This window comes from Zygosaccharomyces rouxii, assembly GCF_000026365.1.
Source record: "Zygosaccharomyces rouxii strain CBS732 chromosome E complete sequence".
NCBI lineage: Eukaryota > Fungi > Ascomycota > Saccharomycetes > Saccharomycetales > Saccharomycetaceae > Zygosaccharomyces > Zygosaccharomyces rouxii.
Window position 1 is genome coordinate 564,166 of NC_012994.1, and position 25,549 is coordinate 589,714.

At 39.6% G+C, this 25,549-nt stretch overlaps 8 protein-coding genes across 8 annotated transcripts; 4 read left to right on the forward strand and 4 right to left on the reverse strand.

The window, feature by feature from the left end:
- On the reverse strand, positions 1-2,863 carry SEC27 (coatomer subunit beta'; the record flags this gene model as incomplete). Its single annotated transcript, XM_002499200.1, has 2 exons — positions 1-2,676; positions 2,846-2,863. The coding sequence occupies 2 exons, from the start codon at positions 2,861-2,863 to the stop codon at positions 1-3; spliced, it is 2,694 nt and encodes an 897-aa protein (XP_002499245.1).
- A 316-nt stretch (positions 2,864-3,179) lies between these two features.
- ZYRO0E07414g (uncharacterized protein) lies at positions 3,180-4,556 on the forward strand (the record flags this gene model as incomplete). Its single annotated transcript, XM_002499201.1, has 1 exon — positions 3,180-4,556. One exon carries the CDS (start codon positions 3,180-3,182, stop codon positions 4,554-4,556), a length of 1,377 nt encoding a protein of 458 aa, XP_002499246.1.
- A 433-nt stretch (positions 4,557-4,989) lies between these two features.
- On the reverse strand, positions 4,990-7,359 carry ZYRO0E07436g (transient receptor potential ion channel family protein; the record flags this gene model as incomplete). Its single annotated transcript, XM_002499202.1, has 1 exon — positions 4,990-7,359. The coding sequence occupies one exon, from the start codon at positions 7,357-7,359 to the stop codon at positions 4,990-4,992; it is 2,370 nt and encodes a 789-aa protein (XP_002499247.1).
- Positions 7,360-8,331: 972 nt separating this feature from the next.
- On the reverse strand, positions 8,332-11,373 carry ZYRO0E07458g (uncharacterized protein; the record flags this gene model as incomplete). Its single annotated transcript, XM_002499203.1, has 1 exon — positions 8,332-11,373. The coding sequence occupies one exon, from the start codon at positions 11,371-11,373 to the stop codon at positions 8,332-8,334; it is 3,042 nt and encodes a 1,013-aa protein (XP_002499248.1).
- A 404-nt stretch (positions 11,374-11,777) lies between these two features.
- FMP40 (Fmp40p) lies at positions 11,778-13,781 on the reverse strand (the record flags this gene model as incomplete). The annotated part of the gene is made up of 1 exon (XM_002499204.1): positions 11,778-13,781. One exon carries the CDS (start codon positions 13,779-13,781, stop codon positions 11,778-11,780), a length of 2,004 nt encoding a protein of 667 aa, XP_002499249.1.
- Positions 13,782-14,479: 698 nt separating this feature from the next.
- HOT1 (Hot1p) lies at positions 14,480-16,492 on the forward strand (the record flags this gene model as incomplete). Its single annotated transcript, XM_002499205.1, has 1 exon — positions 14,480-16,492. One exon carries the CDS (start codon positions 14,480-14,482, stop codon positions 16,490-16,492), a length of 2,013 nt encoding a protein of 670 aa, XP_002499250.1.
- A 910-nt stretch (positions 16,493-17,402) lies between these two features.
- On the forward strand, positions 17,403-18,896 carry DDR48 (DNA damage-responsive protein 48; the record flags this gene model as incomplete). Its single annotated transcript, XM_002499206.1, has 1 exon — positions 17,403-18,896. The coding sequence occupies one exon, from the start codon at positions 17,403-17,405 to the stop codon at positions 18,894-18,896; it is 1,494 nt and encodes a 497-aa protein (XP_002499251.1).
- A 2,333-nt stretch (positions 18,897-21,229) lies between these two features.
- On the forward strand, positions 21,230-25,189 carry ECM5 (Ecm5p; the record flags this gene model as incomplete). Its single annotated transcript, XM_002499207.1, has 1 exon — positions 21,230-25,189. The coding sequence occupies one exon, from the start codon at positions 21,230-21,232 to the stop codon at positions 25,187-25,189; it is 3,960 nt and encodes a 1,319-aa protein (XP_002499252.1).
- Between the last annotated feature and the right edge of the window lie 360 nt (positions 25,190-25,549).

Genomic DNA, 25,549 nt, shown 5'->3' on the forward strand with positions numbered 1-25,549 from the left:
TCATTCCTTTTTGGATTCTTCCTTAGTCTCCGATGCCTCCTGAGTTGGAACCTCTGTTTGAGATTCTTCTTTCTCTACTGGAGCCTCTGGTTTAGCAGCAGTAGGTTCCTGTGGTTCCTCAGTGGTCTGTGATTCCTTTGGTTGAGTATCTTCATTTACGACTTCTTCAGCTGCTTCCGCTGGAGAAGCTTGCTCATCTGTTTCTTCTTTACCAGATGGTGCAGAGTCTATGTCGATAAGAGGAGATGCGTTGGGTGCATTCTTTTCACTGAAGCAAATTCTATCGGCGATCGCAGTTTTTCCATCAGCTTTCAAACTTTCCTTCCATTTGGTAACAACGGAATTTACACCATCACTCTCAATACCGTATGTGACTGAAAGCAGAGCAGCTTCAGGGAATTTTCCTAGTTTTACCAACAAGTTTTTAGCGCTTTCCACATCACCCGCTATGAAATAGGCCTTGAAAGATAGGTTATATTTGCCCAAAGCTTCAGCATCCTTAGCAACCGATAGAAGGCCCTCAGTGTTGTTGAAAGAAGAATGCAGCAAGAACAAAGATTCTAAGTCATGTGCCTTCATGTAAGCTTCGCTAGCCAACTTGAAATTGTATTTTTGTAAACTAGCATCACCAAGTGACCTCCACCTCAGTTCACTCTCTTCTTCACCCAAAATTTCATATGCTAGCGTTAGTTGACCAACCTTCAAAGCCAAATCGAATTTTTGGTCAGTGTCTGGAGAAGTCTTTAGAGCCTCTTCGTATAATTCCTGGCCTTCTAAAAATCTAGCGATCTTGGATAAAGTGTCCTTACTCTCTACATTAGGTAGGATGGTGTTCATAGCTTCCTCTAATTCACCTCTCAAAGTTAGAGTCTGGAATTCCAACAATTCTAAGGAAACATTATAACCGTAAGTGTGAATTTCTCTGTCAGCTAAGTACACTTTGTTGTCACGAACCAGGTAACCTAGCATGTACATTTCCTTGGTCAAATGAGCCAAGTTGTAAGTCTTACCGCCAACGAAATAGTTCAACCTGTTAGTGGATGTGGTACAAATGAAGACATCGCCAACCCACTTACCAGAAGTGATTGATTCATTCAATTCATGCAAAACATCAAAGGCATCATCAACACCGTTGTCCTCATCTATTTCACCCTTGGTAACTGCTTCTTCGTAAACGTCTTTGTTGAAAGCTAAGGAGTAAGCACTAGCTTCATCGCCACGACCTTCTTCAGTGTTGAGTATCATGACGAGTTCACCATTGTCGGACCAAATAACGTCACGGGCATTGATATCGACCCTTCTAACGAGGTTACCGTTTTCCCAATCAAAGAAATAAATAAACCCATCAGATTTAGCACCGAGAAGACCACCACCGAATAATCTTTCTACACCATATTGCAAGGGAATTGACCAAGAAGTAACTTCTTTGAAATTCTTGAAATATCTCACTTGCCCGGTTTCATCCACAATTGCATAACTGTTAGAGTCAGGACCCCATACAAAGCCATGGCATTTACCAAAAGATCTGTTTCTCCATGCCAGGGCTGTGTAAATAACATACTCACCATCACCGACAACGGCAACGAATCTACCATTAGGAGAGTGTACTAAACTTTGTGGGAAAACATCGACGGAACCTAATTCTTTAGTCTGTAAAAGCAATGGTTCGCTCTCTTCGGCCTCTTCATTACCTCTAATAACTGCTGTGAAAATGTCAGAGGGTGATGCATTCTTACCACCCGCCCACACAAGCTTACCAACTGGATCGAGGGATAGTGTAGGGACATCTTTACCTAAGGCAAGAACTGTGAACCCATTGTCAAAACCTGAAGCGATGTAATTTTTCTTACCAGTTGGATGAGTAGCTAAACACCAACTTCTTTCCAATCCCAAATTAATAGTTTTCTCCAATTTATAAGTGGAAGCATTCCAAATCTTCAAGGTACCATCTTCAGAACCGGAAATGATGACGGGCAGAGTTGGGTGGAAAACTGCAAAGGAGACATTGGACATGTGTCCTTCCAGAGTTGCAACACAGGATTTTGTTTGATAATCCCAGATCTTAACTGTCAAATCATCAGAAGATGTGATCATGTATGGCTTGTCAGGTAATGGGTAATAATCTACAAAATTTACACCTCTTTCTTGGCCTGTTGTTAAGGTATAGTTAGGTGTAGGTTGACCTAACGACCAAACTTTAACGGTAGAATCTAAGCAACCAGAGGCGAAAGTGCTTGGATCCTTAGGGTTGAAAGCCACACACATAACGAAGTGTTCGTGACCTTCAAAAGTTTGCTCTAGAGCCCAATTTTTCTCCCAATTCCAAAGTTTTACTGTCAAATCATCACTACCTGACAACAGATATGGTTTAGTTGGATGTACCGCAATGGAACGGATGTAATCAGGATGTGCTTCAAAATCGACAACCTTTTCACCAGTGTTATAATTAAACACTCTGATTCTGTAATCATCACAACCCACAATGATCCAATTCTTTCTAGCAATAAATTTACCACTTCTTATAGGTGAATCGGTAGCTTGTATAGATCTAACTTCAGTTTGCGTCTCATAATTCCAAATTTCTACACGACCAGAATATAGCGTGGTTAAAACCCATGGTTCACTGGGGTGGAAATCAATCCCCTTTACTCTATCAGACCTATTGCTGAAAGTTTTCTGTAATTAACAAAAACAGTTAGTTCAAAATGTTCACAAAACAACGAATTCACAAGAGATCAACAGCCTTCTCATCAACGCGTTTCTTCCCTATTCACTTTCTGAATCGACGCTAATCGAAGTCTCCTGGAGGCCGTTAAAACCCAATTCCAAAATATCTAACACATACCTTGATGTCCAATTTCATTTCAACACAGGATTGATGGTGCACCCCTCAACGTTACTCTTAATCAATTAACTGTTCTCTTAATAAATAACACTTCATAGTGAAAAGTTGTCCTTTCAATTGGGTTCCACTTGTTCGTCATATCGCTTATTACGTCTATCATAAAACACGAGAAAATCAAAAATCTCGGCGCCAGCGTCAGCGTCAGCGTCAGCAAAAGAGATTGTGTCAGTAATTAAAATAAAATAAAATAAAATAAAATAGTTTGGATTGCAAACAGAAGCTTGGTATAATACTCTTTCAAAGAATACCAATCATAGAATCATAACAGATAGAAATGATTTTGAAAATATTCTGGTATTTTTTCACTTGGTTATCCTTTTATCAGATATCCAATGCTGCCCCTGTGGAAAATAAGATTTGGAAAGCATTGGAGACTCAAGATAAAATATGTTCCATGAAGTATGCACACCATGAAGGTAGTTATAAGAAAATGTTCGAAACTCTTAGTGGTCTTAGTATACCTGCCCCACTGAGAGAACACGATAAAAAACCGTATACTGGGTTTAAACTACTAAGATCCTATAATATACAATTATTAAATTTAGGACTATCAAGTGCAATTCATGTTGTTTTTTGTCGCGAGGGTAAAATTCAATGGAACATAAAGCAACCACTGGAAGATGATATTGACTGGACTACACCTCTATGTGTCTATACGCCAGATGCTTCTGTTGACTCCACTATAACAAGTAACAAAAATAACAAAAATAATAAAAATAATAAAAATAATAAAAATAATAAAAATAATAAAAATAATAAAAATAACAATAAAAGGACTTCAAAAGAAAAAGCACTGGAAGATTTAAACAATTTACATTGTTTTAAATTGGCTAGAAGAAAAAAGTATACTAACCGTAAAGCATCACTTTTCTTCCCCAAAAGTTGGGTTGGCGGTATGTTTTACTGTGATCTTGATGATGACATGAAGAGAAGAGCCTTGGATAATATGGAAGGGAATTTAAAATTCAAAAGGAATAAAGGACAGGATTTATGTAACAGACAAAATTCCATGCCATTGGTGCCCATGCAATCCGATGACTACAGTAAATATTGGGTAGAATTCTCTAGTTTAGGCGCTAGTAAATTTTCAACAAAAGTTTTCAAACCGCAGATAACCAAATATGTTCCCTATATCAACACACCAAACGATGCATTCTCAGTACTAAATTTTGAACATAATGGTAATGTATCAGTAGCATCTACAGCTGCTTTAAATTGGGGTAAACCATTTAGAGAGCAAGCCTTAGCAGTTTTCCAGAAGAACAAGATGTACACCAGCGGTAAAGATCCTTGGTTTAGTGAAATTGAAGTTGATGAAAAATATCAACTTAGTTCTGAGGATCTTTCTCTTTGGCAGACATGGACAGACCATGCGGCAACTAAACTTAGTAGTGTGACCAACAAACCCAGTAAATCTTTTGTTTCATTGACTTCGATTGATACAAAAAATAATGCCACCAGTACTAGCCATTTAAAGGGATTTCTAAGCAGAATTTTGAAAAAAGTTGAATCTAAAATTTGGAATCGATTACAATTACGTGATAAAATTATATCAGTTTTGGGTGATGACCCTGAAAGTCTACAATACCTACAAACGGAATGGAAGAACTTGCAAATGAACCGTGAAATGTTCGACTATTCGTACCAATAATCGACGAATTAAAGTCTCTGGTATCTTTAATTGTTACAAGATGAAATGGTAGTATTATGGAGAACGAAACAACAGATTCAGTTTAGAGACAAAAAGATGTAATAAGCGTTCGTTGTTTTTTGTTTGTTTTTTTTTATCATTCGGAGGAATTATGGCCATTCTGTCTATCTTACTCCATGGTTTAGTTTTAAGGCCCTTCCTAAATGACTGAACTTTTCGTCGATTAACCGCTAGGAAACAGTTCTGCACGAGATAGCCTTTCATTGAAATAAACTTCCACCCTTTAAAACTTCAAACGTCACCTGTTTTCTAGTGTACAATTTTTGTTCCCCATCTTTTGTTAACAAATTCTCTTCTTCGTTTTTCAATTTTTCGTTTCTTCTCAATTTATTCTTGTTATTCACTCAATCTTTCCCGGTTAAGTGAATCCTGATCATAAAATATCAGCACTTCTCATAGCGCCATTATGTTGAGCCATTGTGTCTAAACTCGCATCTCTCCTTGGCATTTCAAACTCGTCTTCAGAAAGGTTTTCGTCCCCTTCTCTCACGGGTAAAAAGTTAAACCCTTCACCCACATCGTCGTAGGAATCCATCAATCTGTTTCTAGATTCTGACGGTTGTCTTTGATGAACGCCTGGATAGTTTCTTGGTGGTGTCCCAGCGGACGCAACTGATTCACTATCAGGTGTTAATGAAGTCAAATCATTACCTGCAAACTCTGGATTTCTTTTACCCTTACCGCTGCGTCTTAGTGATAACTTACGCATTACTTTATCTTTGAAAGTAGTTGGTTTATTAATTCCACTTGAAGTGCTGTTCGATCTTTGTTTGGCAGCTCGTAACTCGTCTAACTTCTCGTCGTCCAGCGTAAAGACGTTGACATCATCGGTTTGACTCTTTTGATCACCCAATTGATTTTCCCAATTGTCATTGTGATCCTTAGCAACATTACCAAGAGCTGCTAATTCTGCAGCTACAGAAGCATTCATACCATTGGTACTCTTTAAAGAGAATCTTTGGAATGACCTTCTGTCATCTCCAGCGGGTTTAAATCTGACGTCTGGGTTCTTTGTGAATAGAATCATTACAGTAAATGTCAAAATCATCATCAATAGGATGAATGAAAAAGCTGCATTTAGAATGAAGAAAATCCACCCCATAACTGCAGAGACGGCATAACTTTGTCCGAAAAGATCAGAAAAGAACATAAACAAAAATGAATTGATCAAAGTCACGGTACTGATAAAGATGTTCATAATGTTTGTGGGGCGATCCAAATATGGTTTGAAGTAGATAATAGCAATGAAATATGCCAAGTCCAAAATGAAGATCAGTAAAGATTGTGCTTGACCAGAGCTTTGAGCGAATCCAATGACAATGGCTTTAACAAACATGTAGGATAAAATAACGATATTCCACCAGTAATGTGTAGCGTTGAACATTGTGTAGAAGAATCCATACTTGTGTAAAACACGTTCATCACCGTAAAGTAAAGCTGCTGAATTGTTATAAACCTCAATGGATCTTTGAGCGAAAAATGTAGTTCTGAATGCTGACCATGCCATTAACCCTACCGCTAAAACGATAAACAGACATGCGATGACAATGACAGCGGGGGAATCTCTTTGAGTAAATTCCCAAAAACTCAAAATAGTCAATTGTGTAAATCCGATATAGATGTAACGTAAAAGAGCACCTTTTAGGACTTGTCTCCAATTTTGTCTAAAATCCACAAATCTGGTTGATTTGATCCATCCACATTTGGCGCTTAATTCCAGTGCATTTTTAGAAGCAATGATAAAGCCTGCGAGTACATATCCGCAGAGAACAAAGAAAGTGAAACCTGTACAAACAACAGCGGTATTTTCAATGTTTACATCATATGCCAATCTTTTAATACCTCTAAAGATCATAACTTGGGAATTACCGTACAGCACATCTTTAGCCCTTTTGATCAATTGTCTGTCTTTGATGTAATCTAAAGATCTCTGTGTAAGAACAGAGATTTTTCTAGAGGTTAAATTCAAAGAAGGTTTCCCTCCAGTAGATTGTACGTACCAACGGAAGATTCTTTGCATAAACGTGATACGAATTAACCCCATTGACCACGCCAGATTTTCTGCCCATGCTTCTGCAATAGGTGGGACTCTGTGAACATGTTCCATAGTAACAACAACAACACTTTGGAAATACAAAAATAATGACATTGTATTTGCAGAAATATGGGAAGCCGCAGTAGAATTTCCAAATGTTGATAGAACAGCTGATAGTAATAAACCTATCCCTGCAATCACAGCAGATGCCCATTTAACACCAGTTTGTGAAACTGTTTTACCATTACTAAAGAATGCTTGTACGCATGCCAAATATTCCCGCTGGTAGTTATAGACTTTTACTATAACATAAGCATCAATGTCAGGAACATGATACGTAATACCAGGAATATCATCAGTGTATTTCTTAGCAACGTATTCTACAGAATCAATTTGCACATCACCTGGCGATAGAGGACAAAATTGTTTCCAACCCATATTACAAGGGTTGAAACTTTTCGTCACAACTTTAAATCCATAAGCATAAACTTCCATCTCTGCTAAAACATAATCTTGAATATCAGTAACCATGGTAAAAGTATAACGCAACGACCTGTCGTGCGGATTGAATGTAACGTTAAATGTATTAGCTGATAATTTGGAATTCTCCATACACGTAACTAAGGAAGTGGAGAAAACCTTTCTCTTAGCTGTTGCTAAACAAGCTAACCACGAAGTGGTTAGCCACCACAGCATCAATAGTCTCATACTGTGTTATCCCGTTGTCGTCGTCGTTGTTAATGTGTTGGTAAAAAGCTAAATTGGTTGATTAATTGATTGATTTCTTTCCTCTGGATCAACAGAAAAAAAAATGGTGATCGTGTATTGACTGATCACTATGCAGTAAATTCTTGCGCTCCTTTGACAACGACTAAACTACCTTTAGCACTACACGTATTCCCCGAATGACAGGATTGTAGTAGTGTAGAGGTATGGAGTTGTAAGGGAAAAGAGTGTTGATTTGTTTCAAAAATTTTTGAGTATAGATTCAAACACTTTTTACGTGCTTTGTTATTTTCTTCTTTCACCAAGCCCACACGGAAGGTTTCTCCAGCTTGAGAAGGGTCTGTATCACGACTGCAAAGGCCAGAACAGAACGCGGAACACGATAAAAATGAATTCGACAAAAAAAAAAAAAAAAAAAAACAGGCAAGTCAAGTAAATAATCCCCCAAACGCGGATTACTATTGTTCTTCCATAATATTTGTTCTGCTCATACGTTTGCTGCTCCGGTCCTTCTTTACCGTACTTAAAATAACATAAGGGAAGAGAAAGGGAAAAAACCATCTTGGCTAGCGAACTTCTTGATTCTACGGGGGTTTCTAGCGTCTAGCATTTGATCAGTAGCCGATAATAGCATATAGTATACTGGCATATCATATTAGGAATATGAGGACTCTCGATGAATGCGAAAACGACCTGCGAAAAGACTATCAAAGTTTTGCCCAAATGGTGAAAAAGTAGTGAGTGTTTTCGCGAAGTAACCCCATATAGTTTCACCGTATTTAATTTGGCACGACGGGACGGAGAAAACGAAAAAAAAAACAAGGGAGAAGTTGGCGTACCCAAACAGAAAGGTGTTAGTGACAACAGGTCTGTCAATGCATATTGTTTGGCTACCTGATTTTACCGTTTATGCGTCATTTGACGTGTTCTATGTTTCTCTGTTGATTAGCACTCTCAGAGCTTGGCTCTGTGTGAGTTGTTATCCGGTAACGTCCAAGTATTTGAAGATGGAGATGAAGCGTCTGAAAAATCAGGCCAAGCATGCCTCACAACATCATGAATTGTATCCACATAACACACTTGAAGGTGCATTTTCTGTTTAACCAGATCCAATTCTGATCTGTCTTGTCCATTAGCAAATGGAGCTACATCATCAGTGAGGGCTTCAACCAAATCGGATCTATTAGCTAATGGAACCAACACCTTATGCATACCATAAATTCTAGCTCCCAAAAGTTTCTCCTTAATGCCCCCAATTGGTAAAATTTTACCCCTAAGTGTTAGTTCTCCAGTCATACAAATTGTTGGTTCAACGGGTTTTTTCAGTGCAACCGATAATAACGCCAAGGCTATGGCGGCGCCTGCACTGGGACCGTCCTTAGAGATTGCACCTGCAGGGACATGCAGATGATATTCACTCGAAAGAAACTCCTGTAAGTTGATAACTACTTGGGGTGGGAAAACCAATTGTTTTTTCCTCAACATGACTTTCACTACACTTTTAGCGATATTAATAGATTCTTGTAAAACGTTACCCAAATTACCGGTAGAAATAATAGTGGGTCCATTTTTTGTGTTAGAAATGTCTTGGCCATCACTGCCGCCCGTCTTTATCACTTCAAAGACAAGTACACTACCAGTGCCATCTGAATTATAGGACAATCCATTGACAACGCCTTCCTTTTCAGCGTGTTTGATCTGTTGTAAAAGTTCTCTGGTAATTGGGTGAAGTGGGAATCCTAAATACTTGAGAAGCTCCTTCGGTTGAAGTACTTCGTTTTCACTTCTTGAAGTACTATTCTTTTCCTCGTATTTCCCCGTTTCCACAACTTCACTAACTTTACCCCTGACGATAGCGGCTAATTGTCTCTCCAAAGAACGTACCCCTGGTTCACGCGTATACTCTAATACAAGTGATTTCCAAGCTTTATCACTTATTTGGAATTCGCAATTGCAGCTATCGAGTCCATTAAGACTTATCTGCTTTGGTAATAAGAAATTGGTACCTATTTGTATTTTTTCTTCTGGTGTGTAACCGGGAATTTCTATCACTTCCATTCTGTCCAATAGGGGGCGGGAGATGCCGCTTAGGTCGTTAGCGGTACAAAAGAATAAAACTTGCGATAAATCTACGGGAAATCCAAGGTAGTGATCCATAAAAGTATTATTCTGTTCAGGATCAAGTACTTCCAATAGTGCAGCACCTGGGTCACCGTTGATCTTAGAGGAGTAACCTGCGCTGCTTCCTGTAGTACTTAAAACTTTATCCACTTCATCCAGCAAGATCAGAGGGTTCATACAGTCACTCTTCCTTAGGGCATTGATGATGAGACCACACATGGATCCCACGTAAGTTCTTCTATGACCTCTAATGTCAGCTTCGTTATGAATACCGCCGAGTGATACCCTTTGGAATTGACGGTTAAGTACTTGAGCTACGGATTTGGCAATTGAAGTCTTACCGACACCCGGAGGCCCTACCAATAGAAGAATGGGGGCTCTTTTCTTAATGTTACCAAGTTTTTCCTGTAGTTTGAGTATGCATAGATATTCCAATAATCGCTTTTTGACCATTTGTAATCCATAGTGATCTTTATCAAGAGTATTTCGAGATTTATTCACATCAATAGGTTCTCTTTCACCGTATCTACCAAATGGTATATCGGTAATGATGTCGAAATAGTTCTTTAGCACTTGGTATTCTGTGTTCTGTGGTGACATTTTGGCGAATCTTTTGAAGTCTTTCTTTAGCATCTTAATACCGTCTGGGTGAATTTCGTACTGACGAATATTATCGATGAATTTTTTCAAGAGATCTATATCTTCTTCATCTTCTTCATCCTCATCGACTTTTCCTTCCTTGGAATTGGATCCCTTATCAAAGTGGAAGTTACGAGGTACAAGTGTTTTAGGTTTGTTATGACGTTTTTCCACGTCGGCGGGAAAGGTGTTTTGAGCTTTCACATCGTCAATGAAAAATTTCAAAGATTTCAACTGATTGGCAATTAACCTTGATTTATCTAAGTTAGAGGCCTGGGTAAAATATTGTTGCACGTACCCTGTAGATGCATAGAGGGTTTCGAAAACGTTTTGAAAGTTTTGCAAAACATTTCCGAAGTTTTGGAACCTTTCAGTGAAATTTGTGGTTGTCAAGATGGTCCATTTTTGGTGTACTGATATAGGTAAAACGGCTGTTATTAGATCAACTAGTTTTAAGACCTCTAGGTAAATTTCAGGATCGCTTCTTTTTTTCACATTATTCTCTAGGTCTACTACGAGACCAAGAATTATACTCCATGCCTTGTTAAAGCCAGTTTTATTCAATTGGAAGAAAAGTGTATTGGAAAGAGGCGACAAAAATAATAGATGCTGGGAGGATTTCTTATTCTTGGCAGGTTGTTTGTATTGGGATTTAAATGAACGTATTGTCTCATCTATGGAATTGAATAGTTCTTTGAATTCTTGAGGTCCGCGTTTTAACTGCTCTCTTGTCAGTTTAGATATTCCCGGAAAATCATCTACAACTTTTATAGTGCTATTGAAAACTTGATTCCCAGAATTTACTAGAGGAGCCTTCACTATTGCCCTCTTTTGTGTTTTGAAGGAAATGGTCATCGTTTTTTGTTCTGTTAAGACACCCACGACCTTCGCGACACAACCAACACATGGATCTCCATACTCTGATGGGATTAGAGTCAAATAAAGGGACTTTTCTTCATTTGGAGAGTCGTGGTTTGTACGGAACTTCGTTAAAGAATTTGCAATCTTAGAATCCGAAGGTTGGTCTTTATCCCGTCCTTTAACTCCCGTCAGCAATAAATGGTTCTCGTAACTTTTTAGATTTTTGAAATTTCCCAGTATGTTTTGACCCACTTCCAATTCATAGGTCAATCTGTAGAGAATCCCCGGTATTGGTACTACTCTGGGGGCATTGTTCAACGTCAAACAGGGGAAATCTTGAATATCTGTAACATTGTCATTCTTGCCAAAGAACATAGTTGTGATAGCGTCTTAGTAATTGTATTATTAGGGGTTTATTATAATACAATTCTGATTCCTTGATGAGGTTGACGGTACAATGACTACTTCCATTTGATGTGGAGAACGATTGATCCAGACATTATTTTATCACGTGATATGCCTTGAAGACCCACTTAAGCCCTAAAGTTGATAATATACTTTCAATTGGGATGCTTAAAGGTAATTGATATTATCTGGAACGGTTGGTTTGACTTATGGTCTGTTTTGTGTTTTTTTCTTTGAGGTTGTCATTAGCATCTAGTCACCCCGTATGTTATTAAAATAAAATTATTCAGAACTAAACATTAAAAATACTTATCCGATGCACACTCCGCATCTTTCAAGAATATTATATTATGTATATGCAAATGCTCCTTTATTCAACTAGAACAAGTAGCTTGCTTCAAATACTTTTCTCTTATACTTTCATGTTCTAAATTCATCCATCTTTCTTGAACATCTGGTCTCAAGGATTCCTCCCATTTACTGGGGTCATAAGGATTAGAACTCATTAAGAACAATTTGCTCAATAGGGAATTATCAATCTTTGACTCTGGATCATTCAGCTCAGTTCTTTGGTTGTCCATAAAGTCATCAACGACTTCGTCAAACATCCAAGCTCTAGGTGTGAAAAGTGGATTAACCTCTTTGGCGATCTCTGAACGTTTTTGCTCATCTGGAACAAACTTAACATATTCCTTAGCCCATTGCGACAAACGCTCTACCGTACCCATTACAATACGTACACCGCCGGAATCAGCGTTGATATCGATCTCTCCTGATTTAAATGCCTGAAGTTGTTCAATCTGGGGAGCATGCAAAAACAGTGATAAAAAGCTTCTACTCAAACCTTCGGCACCATCATCATCAAAGAGCGGTCCTCTGTAGTTTTGCAATTTCACAAAGAAATGATTGTAATCAACTTCTGTAGTCTCTAGGATATTCAGTAATGGCTCTAATATATTTGATAAGAAATCATGCACTTGACTGCTTTGAGCCGCAATTTCTTCAGCGTTTGTCAAATCGGAGCTCAACCCCAAATCTATTCCGATACGTTTACCCATCAAATTAGCATATTCACTGAGAAAAGTAAACTTGTACTCATTACCGGCAAGTGCAATGACATCATTTGCACGATTCACTACTTCTTTCTCAACTTCGGCGGGTAATTCTTCAGATAATTCCTGCATCGATAATATCTTGTCAATGTGACTAGGGCCTGCACCAATCAACACCGAGAGATCATGACCCAGCATGATCAAATTCCACCAGATAGCACTGGGTTGATTTTCAAAAGAATATCTACCTGCAATATCGTCGTGATTTGGCGTAAAATCTGGCTTCAACTGATCCATGATATTGAAAGGTCCATAATCTAGACTAAGCCCCATGATAGATGTATTATCTGTGTTGAGCACACCATTCATAAATCCGTATGTCTGCCAAGATGCGACACATTTGGCATTTAAGTTAATCACATGCCTGTAGAACTCATCGTAAATTGTGGATCCTTCCACTGGATTTCTTGCTTCTGCACCTTGCTCGATACCATCGTTGGGAAAGAAATCTTTTCTAAAAATGTTGAGATCCCTCTTACGTGGGAAATCTTTACCACCATTAAATACTTCATCGATCGCAAAATGGGTTAAACCCAACAATCCTTTCAGATGAGGCCTAAATCTGAAAAGATCGAAACTACCTATACGCAACCAAGTGGGAGCAACCCTGCACAAAACTGCACATGGTTCAGACTTTCTCTCTCTAGATGCTCTAGTCTCGGGTAAAAGTGTCAATTGTAACGCTCTACTAGAAGGCACCCCAATGTGATATAATGCCTCACTGATAATTAGCTCACGAATGGAAGATCTCAACACGGCCTTACCATCGGCAAACCTTGAGAATGGTGTTAGTCCACTGCCTTTCAGCTGCAAAGTCTGCCAATTACCCTTGTTGTCTTGCACATCAAACAAATTCACCACTCTACCATCTCCCAATTGACCTGCAAATGTACCAAATTGAAATCCAGCATATGCTGTACTGTAGGGGAAAATCCCTTGGCTTTCGTCGTAGTAAACCTGCTCACCGCTAAGTAATTTTTCTAATTTTTCATCCATCTTTAAATCCATGTCCGCATGCGTTTGCACAGATTTCAAAAGTGTCCTATAATGAGGCCTCTGTTCAGGCAAGGTATATGCAAAATGACACCCTCGAGAAACGTTCCTGGGCTGATGGAAGGGAAGTACTCTTTTCTTCACATCTTGAGATTCCGCCAATGCTATGGCTCTTTTTACATTGGGAACGGCACTATCAGGAGTCAGGCTCTTGACAAACCTCGATGTCCCAGACTCTTTCAGAACATTAAAGACACACCTACCATCAGACATATTCAGTGCTTAGCTCTTCCATGAACTGGTATCCTACCATCTTCGTAGGCGGATGAATAGGACTCTTGACTAAGATAAAAGCCCTTTAAAGGAAAGAATAGAGTTACCCTGAAGTCATCGCGGTCCGACCGAGAACAAGGGAGATAGCCCTAATACATCATCAACAGCGAGCCCTCTACCGCATTAATAATACTGCCATGCAGAGGAAAACCCAAAACTCTGTCCGACACTACATCCCCTACTCACGTATAATGATAATAACGCTAATGCAACCCACGATTTGTAAGCCTTTCTTTCAGCTTTTGACTAAGTGATTAAACCAAGTTCTTGTTTCCCATGAAAATCCCAAAGATATTTCACGTGAACTGAGAGACGACGAGTATGGACCGTTCGATTCTTCTTTCTCCCATTACAGTATGATGTTCAGTAATAAAACGCGCTCTGTGTATCAACACTCTGATCAACCTTATTAACTAGAAAGAGAGTTTTTAGCATATGGTTCTCAAGACTCAGGATCGCCATTTAGGAACGTAGTCGAACCTAGTTGGGCTTTCTTACTTTCCAATAATCTGTCAGCTCTTCACAAAGTGGGTAACGCTAGTATTCCAAACCTCATTTTTTCCCTGCTTTCTTCCTCCGCACTCCATGCAAAAGTTTTGGAATATAGGTGGTTAGCGAAGAATTGGGGCAATTAAGATATGTCTGACACAACAAATCCATTAGTCGTTGGGGGTACAACAGCTATGACACCGAATGGTAATGGTCTCTTGGATACTTCTCAACCTGTTACAAATGTACAAGTTGGCGATGGTCCTAGCCCCTCTTTAAATATGACGACAGCTGCCGGTGGTTCTGCAAGCGGTCAACAGCCTGAACCGTTGGCACTCAATTTGAATTTAGCATTAGAGTCGGATCCTCTGGCCGCAAATAACCATACCGCTCCAAACAATAATAATTCAAGTAGAGCTTCTACGGCGGGACAGACGTCGACAAATACAGCGGCTGCAGCGGCAGCGGCAGCAGTTGCGGCAGCTAATAGCACGGGCAACGCAAGTACCAATATGAATTCTAATAGTAACACAACGATGCCTACACCTGTAATGGAAGGCAGTAACCCTGGATCTACGAACTCGGCAGGATTAACTGGTACGTATCCATCGATGAATTCCATTCCATCTGCGAGCCCATCGAGAACCATTCCAAATGATAGAAGTACTAATACAGTTCGAATGTTCCAAAGGATGGATGAATTGAGCGCAAGGTTTATCGTTATGGAGGAGATGTTCCAAAAATTATGCAAAACTGTCGAACAACAGTCGTTATGTATGGCAGATTTAAAATTACAAAATTCACAAATGTGTCAAGAGGTTAGTGGAAAACTTGATGAAATTTGCCAACAACAGCGACATTACGGGGAACAACCAAACGATCAAGATTCATTTGTGACAGATTTACTAAATTCTATCACCAACGTGAGCAGTTCATATTTACGAAAAATCAGATCAAGATCACGTCCAGGAAGCACCAAAGTATCACCACAACAACAGGGAATAACGCCCCCAGGCGGCCAATGGACTCAATACGATCAAGCTGCAACCACTCAAAACTTCGCACAGACTCAATCCAATAGTGTCCCATGTGACAAAATGTTTACTTTGAATCCCAATGGTATAAAGAGACGTAGACACAACCCACCTCATTCTAATGTAACGAGTGGTGCACCTTCCTATACAGATCTCGCTTCTTTAAACAATCTAGGAACTATAAGTCTTCCGAATCTAGCTCTAGATCATACTGGTATAACCCCATTAATAAGGAGTGGAGGGAGTGGTGGTGCCAATGGCCCATTAGGATTCCCCACACACCCAACACAGGATCAACAACAGCAACAACCGCAACAACCGCAGCAACCACCACAGCATTCTTCCAGGGGTCGAGGTATTCATCTTGAGATAGGCTCGGAACTTGCCTCTGCTAATGAGGATGAAGATGGGTATCAAGAGGAAGATGATGATGATGACAATAGCGTTTTAGCCAAAACGCATAGTAGTAGTGATGGTGGAAGTAGCTCTAGTGAAGATGCATCTGCTGAAGAAGAAGATGAAGCCGATGATGAGATAGACAATGCCACTAAAGAGAGTAGTGGTAATCGTAGTAACAATGTAAATCTAAATGCACGTGCAAAGCGCAAGCGTCCAAGACTCGCAGATCAAAACATGAGAAATCTAATTGGTAATAGCGATGACGTTAGCGTAAGGAATACTCCTGACAGAAATGAAAGGCTAGTTTTGAAAAACAGTAGATCTGCAATAGGACAATTGGTAGGATCTTCAACAAATAGCCTTCCAGATGTTGTTGGCAATAATGTAGTGAATACTTCTCCTAACTCACGTGACCTGAACTATACCCTTTTAAAGGCGCCAACTGATGTAAGAACTATTTGGAAAGAATACGTCAGTGGCATTGGAGGCGACCCACCGATTAAAAAATTGGAAGAGAAATACGGCAACAAGTGGCGGTTAAATCACAATCGCAAGACCTTTGCCAGGCGCAAGAGGCTCTACAAATTTATTATTAATGGTATGAACAAAGGTAAGTCCGCCGATGAAATGATTGACGCCCTCGAGCGTAGAAGGCTCTATAGAGATGAAAATGGTGAAGTAAAACGCCGAACAATAGGTTGGCTACAACAAAGCTTGACGGGGATATGAGGTGCAAAGGGTAACGCAACGAGCTAACGACGGCGGCGAGAAGCGAAAGCAGCGGCAATGGAAAACAAGCAAAGTTTAATTGTCGCTGTATTGTGAAGGGTAGATGAGCGGAGCAGAAGCGAAAGGCCCTTTTGTTCGGTCCTGTTCTGTGTTGTTCTCTTATTCTCTTTCTGGATGGCCAAGAGATTTGATTCCGGCAGCAGGTCCTGCACGGGAGTTTTCCGCCCCTCTTTCCCTTCATTATTGTATATTCTGTAAAGTGTACCGAAAGTTCTCTGCGGAGAAAAAAAGGGGCAGCACCCCCCACTAACGTCATTCCCGCTGTCGGGGTAATGCTGTTCACAGGGGAACGGTGGCTTTTTCCGTACAACGTAATAGTCCGGACGCAATAACGTCACTCCGGACAACACTCCGATTTCGAAAATTGCATCTTCGTTGCTTATAACGGACACGGTGTCTCTCCGCAAGAGCTCTCCGCTAGCTTCTTAGGGGTTTTCTTTCTTCCCCTAACAACAACAGCGAGAGCAAAAAAGAAAAGTGCGATTCGATTTTTAGGGGTAGCAAAGCCCCCTTTTTTTTTTCTTTCTCTTCTCTTACCTTCTCTTCCTAGACGCGGTTGGGCGGCCAAGGGAGCAATTCATTCTCCCATCGAATGAGGGAAGGGGTTAAAGAAAAATAACAATATCTACAGTAATATTAATTTCGATTATAATATCATGGCCATTAGATATATATAAGAGGCACATATTTTCTGAAGAAAACCCGTTTTTGGTTCTTTCCCTAATTTCCTTTTTCCGTATCGCTAAGGAGAACATATCAGATTTTATGTCGATTCAATTTATCAATTGATCGATTAGGTTTTAATATTTATTCTTCTGAGAACAATTAGTTAATATAAAGATACATCATAATGGGTTTGTTCAGTAAGGTTAAGGAAGTCGTCAGCAACAAGAGCAGCGGCGGCGACCTTGTTGACAAGGCTGAAAGCGTAGCTGGTAAGGACAAAGTAGAGAAGGCTAGAAAGACTGTTGGTGATGACAAGTTCAGCAAGGGTGAGGACTTTATCCGTAACAAGTTGAATAACACTCACCTAGATGATGACAAAAAGGGAGGTAAGAGTGGTAAGAATGGCGACTCCTACGGTGGTGGTGACGCCTATGGTTCCTCTGGTAAGAACAAGGGCAGCTCCTATGGTGATGACTCTTACGGTGGCAGCTCCTCTGGTAAGAACAAGAGCAGCTACGGTGACGACTCCTACGGTGGTGGTGACACCTACGGTGGTAGTTCCTCCGGTAAGGGTAAGAGCTCCTACGGTGACGATTCTTACGGCGGAGGCGACACATATGGTTCCTCCGGCAAGGGAGACACCTACGGCTCTTCCGGTAAAGGTAAGAGCTCCTACGGTGACGACTCCTACGGTGGTAGTTCATCCGGTAAGGGTGACACCTATGGCTCCTCCGGTAAGAACAAGAGCAGCTACGGTGACGACTCTTACGGTGGTGGTGACACCTACGGTTCCTCCGGTAAGGGTAAGAGCTCATACGGTGATGACTCCTACGGTGGTAGCAACGCATATGGTTCCTCCGGCAAGGGCGACACCTATGGCTCCTCCGATAAGGGCAAGAGCTCCTATGGTGACGATACCTACGGTGGTAGTTCCTCCGGTAAAGGCAAGAGCAGCTACGGTGACGACTCTTACGGTGGTGACACTTACGGTTCCTCCGGTAAGGGCGACACCTATGGCTCCTCTGGTAAGAACAAGAGCAGCTACGGTGACGACTCTTACGGTGGTGGTGACACTTACGGTTCCTCCGGTAAGGGCGACACCTATGGTTCGTCCGGTAAAGGCAAGAGCTCATACGGTGATGACTCCTACGGTGGTAGCAACACATACGGTTCCTCCGGTAAGGGCGACACCTACGGCTCCTCTGGTAAGAACAAGAGCAGCTACGGTGACGATTCTTACGGTGGTGGTGACACATACGGTTCCTCCGGTAAGGGAGACACCTACGGCTCCTCCGGTAAAGGCAAGAGCTCTTATGGCGATGACTCCTACGGTGGTGGCGACGCATTCGGTTCCTCCGGTAAGGGTAAGAGCTCATACGGTGACGACTCCTACGGTGGTGGCGACGCATTCGGTTCCTCCGGTAAGGGTAAGAGCTCATACGGTGACGACTCCTACGGTGGTGGCGACACATTCGGTTCCTCCGGTAAGGGTAAGAGCTCATACGGCGACGACTCCTACGGTGGTAGTAACACCTATGGTTCTTCCGGTAAAGGCAAGAGCAGTTATGGCGATGATGACAACCTTGGTTCCACTGGCGGCTACGGTGGTGGTAGTGACAACTACGGCGGTAGCGGCGGCTATGGCTCCTCTGGTAGGGGTGGTGGCAGCAACTGGTGAGCCTCTTGACTTGCCGTTGGCCCTGTGTAAACTACGTAGCATGAATTAATATACGATCAAATATGTGTGATAATTGGTATGTGAAATAACGGAGAATGGTTACGGCTTAGCGAGCCAACAGTCTACTCATATTCCACCGAAGGACGGGGTTCAAGCAACGTTTCAACAAAACGGCTGTGCTTTTCAACAAAGTTTCCGGCATATAGCCACGATGATAACCGTACCACATTAATAGAGAATTGCCCGCATATACACCTACTACATACAAATGGTGCCATAGATTCCTGAATGGTCAAGATAGCTCCAAACATTTATCAGAAATTCATCCTGAAGAAGCGTAGCCAGGTAGCAAACTTAACAGTATGCCCACGCCATTGAAATTGATACTCATTACATCAGGTCATGTGCTCACTCGTAAAGGTAATTAAATGCATCGTTAAGTCTTAACCTTAATTAACCTTCGAATCGTTTGTACTTCGAGAAGCTTCGCCTTCTAAAAAAGAAAAATAAAGTTTTTTATAAATAAAGTTTTTCTAAGTTTTCCATAATGCACGGCCGAAAAGGACCAGCGCGTTACCGAAATTGAAAAAACCTCTCTTAAATGCTTGAAAATAAAAGCAAAACAATGCAGGAAAAGCTTTATCCACACTCGATAATGATTCGTTAAACCTTAGGTGCATCCAGAGATGTATGGGAAACCAACATTGATCCAATGTCTTGACTTTTTTTTTTTTTTCGTTTTTGCTTTTCCTGGGATTTTATGCTAGCAGTTTCTTGAAAAGTTTTATTTCATTATATTCATACATTGCATCCATAATGAATACGCACCATGTAATTGTGACGTAGCACTGACGAAGCCCTTGTTCTAAAAGAACTGCAATACCTCACTATTGTTGTTCAGTAGCAGTACTCTTACCTGCAGCAACACTAACCAGGTTGTCCAGTGCCTCTGTATTCCTGGATTTACTTTGCATATAATCCTGTTCTGGCTGTAGGTACTTTGACGTCAATCGCTGCAAGTGCTCATCAGCTACATTAGTACCGCCGACGAGCTTCTCCTTAGCATGGCGGAAGAAATCTGACATCCTTAGTCCTGCTTTAACCTCAGTCCGTACCACTCACCAGACTTGTCTTCCGCTAAGAATTAGATTAAAGGTACTACAATGTAGATTCAGAACCAACGAAAACACTCGTTTTCTATTAATCCCCACAGAATAATCCAAAGGCTATTGAAAAATCAAGCCCCCCACGTAACAATAAAAGTTTTGTCGTTATCACTTAGCCTGAATTTTTTATATATTTAAGTATATTACGCCATTTCGATTCCGTTAAGCGAGTTGCGGAACAATCGCAAAGGGTTGTAGAAAACTGCTTAGAATCCGAGAGAAGGTAAACGAAAAAAGTAAGTAGGAAATAAAAAATGGTAATGCAATAGCATTAGAGGCAAAAAGGATCGAACCCTATACATACTTAACTTATCTGACGTTTACCCTTTTCAAAAAGAAAGAAGACATTGTATTATAGCAAGGTAACAGTAATAATCTTCATACGTCAATAGAAACAATAGGACAAGAATCGACTTAGTATATCGCAATAGAATGTCAACGTGCTGTATACTAAAGCGAACGTTTATTTTGTCTCCCCCAGAATTATAATTATGCTCGGATTTTTTTGCTATTGTGAGAGTCTCATCTTGTCATTCTTAGTGCAGTATGTAAATTAACTGCGGCTGATGAGGAAGTTTCGAGGGTTTTTGTCCACCGACATTAAGACAAAGAAAAAGAATGAGGACAAGAAGTACCGCAGGACGCAATGCCTAGAATTAGAATTTCAATTCAAGTATGCTTCGGCTTTTTATATATTTGAAAGAATGTCTTCCGAGGGGTATAGATATACATATGGGAGTTACTGAACGAATAGGGAAAGAAACGGCCTCGAGCATCAAAAGCCTAATAGACTTTTTGTCCGGTACAATAGAATTATCCGTGAGGACCAAGACCGGACTTGGTGGTGAGAGAGATCAATACGCACGAACTGTGATATATCACGACTTCGTATTTATCTATTTTCTTCTTTTATCTCAGGTCGGCGGCTATAAAAGGAGAGTGGGAATCAGTAAAGGTCGCTTGTCCTTGTTCTTTCTACTCAGTTGCTATCTCGTTTTCGCCATGTCATAGTGATGATGCAACGAAGTACTGTATATACATGTATAGGCTTTATCTATTTAGTATCACATGATAGTCATTTGTGGTGAACAAGTTGTTTAAGACGATGGGGAAGAAAGTCAACATGTCTGATAACGCATACGTGCAACAGAAGGCAAGAGATGAAACATGGTACCATTAGAGCCGAATCAGATCAAGGCAAGACGTGTGATAGAAGATGATAGCAATGGTAAATTTCTGAAAGAGACGGAGTGGGGTGCTAAAGTTTACCTGGGATCTGGATCTGTGCCGATTCTATACGTGGCTCGAGACAAGTTGCCAGATCCGCTGGAGCTGTATTCCAAGATATTAGACATGGGAAATGAGTACGGATTGGTAAAATTGGTAGTGGAAGGGGAAGAAGGACAGAGGGAAAGAGATTCGCTTTCAATTCTTTCATTGCATGCAGATATAGTTTGGTTTAGATCGCGAACACAATTTCTCAAGTCTTTCAAAACGCAAAGGAGGAAAATTTTACGATTCCACAGGAGATTGTATTCGTGTCATAAGAATCTTGGTCATGTTATTAACAAAGTACCTAGCATTGATAAGAGAACACTAGACCTTTATAGATTGTGGAGATGCGTTCAGTTGAGAGGTGGATATAAGCAAGTTTGTCAAAGAAAGTTATGGGCACAAATAGGAAGAGAATTAGGTTATTCGGGTAGAATTATGAGTTCGTTGTCAACGTCTTTAAGGTCCGCATATGTCAAGGTATTGCTAGATTTAGAACTGGATCCTCGGTTTTTGCAAGATGAAGAAAAATCAGACATAGCCCGTGATAGTAACGGTATATTTGAAGTTTCAAATTCTAAACCTGACATTAAGTTGCTCAAGGGTTTGAAAAAATTCAAAGGATTTAAAAGTAACTCCCATAATATTTATGAATCAAAGAAAAATTTCAATACAAACTATTTGCCAGGTTACGATTTAACAAATTGGATACATTCATTAGAGACTTATGATACCGCACAGCATGAGAAAAAAAATTTATCGATGTACAATCTAAGACAATATTATGAAAAGTCTATTGAATATGATGAAAAATTAGGCCAATTGAATCAAGGGGAAATTAGTTTATCGCATTTTGAAAAAATTTATTGGCAAAATCTAGCATCCCCAATTACCATAGATGTCGACACTTCACTAGATCTGCCATCGGTTAAACATAATTTCAATCTGCTAACTTGCCTGCAGCCATCAGAACGTGAAAAAATGCTAAAAGACCCTTGGCAGTTAAATCGCTTACCCTTGCATAGGGATTCTCTATTAAAATTCTTAGATCTTGATCTGGGAGAATTTACTTACTCCCATATTGATGTAGGAATGCTTTTTTCTACTAAATCTTGGTCAATGGGGCCACTAGGTATGCCGAGCTTGCACTATAATCATTTAGGATCAACCAAAATCTGGTATTCGGTACCGCCAAGCCAATGGGATAAATTTCAAAATTTACTGAAGGAATTGAATCATAAGAATTCAGTAAAAGAAAATGAGGCAGAAGAGGAAGATGATGAAGTTAACGATGTTAATGACCAAACTTTTGATGCAACGTTTAAATTTTCCGATATTCACAAGAGTTTCTTAGAGACAAATCAATTGGATCAGGATGGAAAAATTAACGTACATAATATATTCGATAAAGAACCCCCACTAAATGAAGAAAGACTCACGAACGAACTAGTCATCACACCCGATGTATTAACAAGGAATGGGATCACATTAAACAAAATAACACAAGAATGTGGAACATATATTTTTAAATTTCCACGAACTCATACTTTCAATGTGGATACAGGATTTTGTCTATCTGAATGTGCAAATTTTGCCCCCTTTTCATGGTTAGATAAGCATTGGTTCAAAACTATTGAAAATGATCGAATAATTTCACCATTACCAAGAATTGATCCATTCCAATTTTTAATGAAAATATTTTTAAATTCTAACGATTCACTAACTATTGACAAGTGTCGAAATTTATTAAAAGATCCAATTGAAAAAGAGTTACGCAATAGGGTATACGTTCAACATAAATTCATCTCAAAAACCCAAATCGTGGAGAATCGATTTGATTACATCTCTGATCTCTCGTTACAACCAACAGGGGCATCTAAAGTTGTGCTGTGTAACGATTCAGATTGCGTAACTCTTTCCCTAAGAGAATTCCTGGATATGGTAGTAATAACTGAGAATGGGTCAGAAGAAATTTTCGGTTTAAGTATTGATGATAGAACTTTACAAGTTCAATTGCACCTATATTATGACGACTCAATTCTAAAACGAATTATTGATTTACCGTATTCGGAATCTAAAGAGTCAAACATTTTTGATAATAAAGATTTGGACAGCTTAGTTAACGTTCAATATGCAAATAAACGTATCGCTATGAGCTGTGCAAAGGAAATTTTAAGTACCCGTAGTGGTCATGGTGTTATGCCATTAATCGACGCCTTAAAACATGCCGAGTTGCTGAAATCTGAATGTGGAACTATATTGGAGAGAGTTGCCGCTGAATTAATCAATCCATCATCCATAATCGTTAAACAAGGTGAAGGTTTTAATCTTGTAGATTTACTAAGCCAAAGTAGTGGATTTTGTGATTTGGAAACTTTGGGGAGAATAGAATCAGAAATTAAACAGTGCTCAATTGAATTTCCGGAAATGACACAATTTTTACAGTTATGTGAAGAAGTAAATGAAATTCAATCAGAAGCTCAAATGGCAATGAAGAATCAGGATTTGGAAATTTTAGAGAAATGTTTTGCCCTAAATTGTTCACTTGGTATTAAGAACGATTTAATCGCATTTACAATTGGTAAATTATCATGGCTCCGAGTTTACCATGACGTGTTCGAAAATCCATATCATGCCAGATTTGAAGAAAATCCAAAGGATTATTCACTAGATGCTATGTCATGGTTTCTTATCTTTGGTACTAAATATTGTGGACCTGAAGATTTGGACAAATTAAATAGGGTGAAAACTACAATTGCCAAGACTCAAGCTTTAAATGCCAAATTTCATGAATTGTTCAAAGGTAAAAAGCCCAAGTTCAAAATTTCGGTCCAAGATATTGCCTCCTTGTCAGCGGCTATCAATCAAGAAAAATTACCACTAAATCCTGAACTTGTAAAACTACTGAAGGCTATTGCGGAAAGTGTTGATAAAGTTAGAGAAAATATGGTTCCTATTTGGAAGATGCTATCTGTTGATGAACAACTTATCGAACAATTAAAATTTCTCATCAAGAATGAATCCATTAAATCATTCGAACTTTTCCCTAAATTTAACGGTGGACCTGATGATAAGCGAATACAATTAAAAGATGTTAGTGAGCAAAAACTTTTCATTAAACAACGTAAAGCATGTAAACTTTGGTTAGCCGATGCTTCCCGACTTTGCTCCAAGAATGGGATTGATAAACTTAAACATCGTTTAGAAAATTGCTTAGATTTAACTAAAGATGTAATAAGAGCACCAGGTGAACCAACCGCTTTATACTGCTTTTGCAGAGAAGCTGATAATGGTGCTACGATGGTTGAATGTGAGATTTGTAAAGAGTGGTACCACACAAAATGTATTAAGAAGGGTAGTTGGAAATTACCCGATGAAAGTGTGTTCATCTGTTCATTATGTTCCCCAGATGATACGATTCAAGATGAATATGCTAATTGTGTCGATTTCAATGATGTTACAAATTTAGTATTAGAGTCTCTAGACTTGAAATTATTACCTGATCGAAATATGGTTTTCGATCTGTTTACGATCTATGGTAAGATGATGGTGTTTAAGAAAAAGATGGAACGAGAACTTTTTCAAGACAATGGTCAATTGAATCCCGATATACCGTTACACAATGTCAAATTTTTTTTGAGGAAAGCTTATGGTGCTAAATGCAATTTTGGTAATGTGAACAAAATATTGAAAGATTACTGTAAATCTCGAGATGCAGCACCAATTGACCAAATGGCTAAGAGTGGACATATTGTAGTTACTGATCAACCCCAACAACTCAAACAAGAAAAACCGTCATTTTCATCTTTTGCTGAGAACACCGATAATGAAGATGAGAAGAACAAGGCAGTCTAATTAACTGATTGATTGATTGCTAACATATTACTCATCTGCTGTTCGGTGTATTTTTTTTTTTTTTTTCGTTACTTGGGGCAGCACCCTCCGAGTCAAATACGAGTGTCAATGGCCTGACAAAGATGGAAAGGTGTCCGTCGTATTCGACTACAAGGTGCAGCTAAATAAGAACGATTAGTACGAAGCTCAAGCATCTTTTTTAACAGGATCTTTCCTCTCGTCAGTTATTTTCTCTTACATTGATCACTACTTCAAACTGTGTACTACTTTTCTCTTTATTTACGAGCAGGTATTCATTATTCGTTTGATTGTAGCGATCGAATTAGTACCGAAGTTGTTGAGCAATTGTGCATTCCTCAT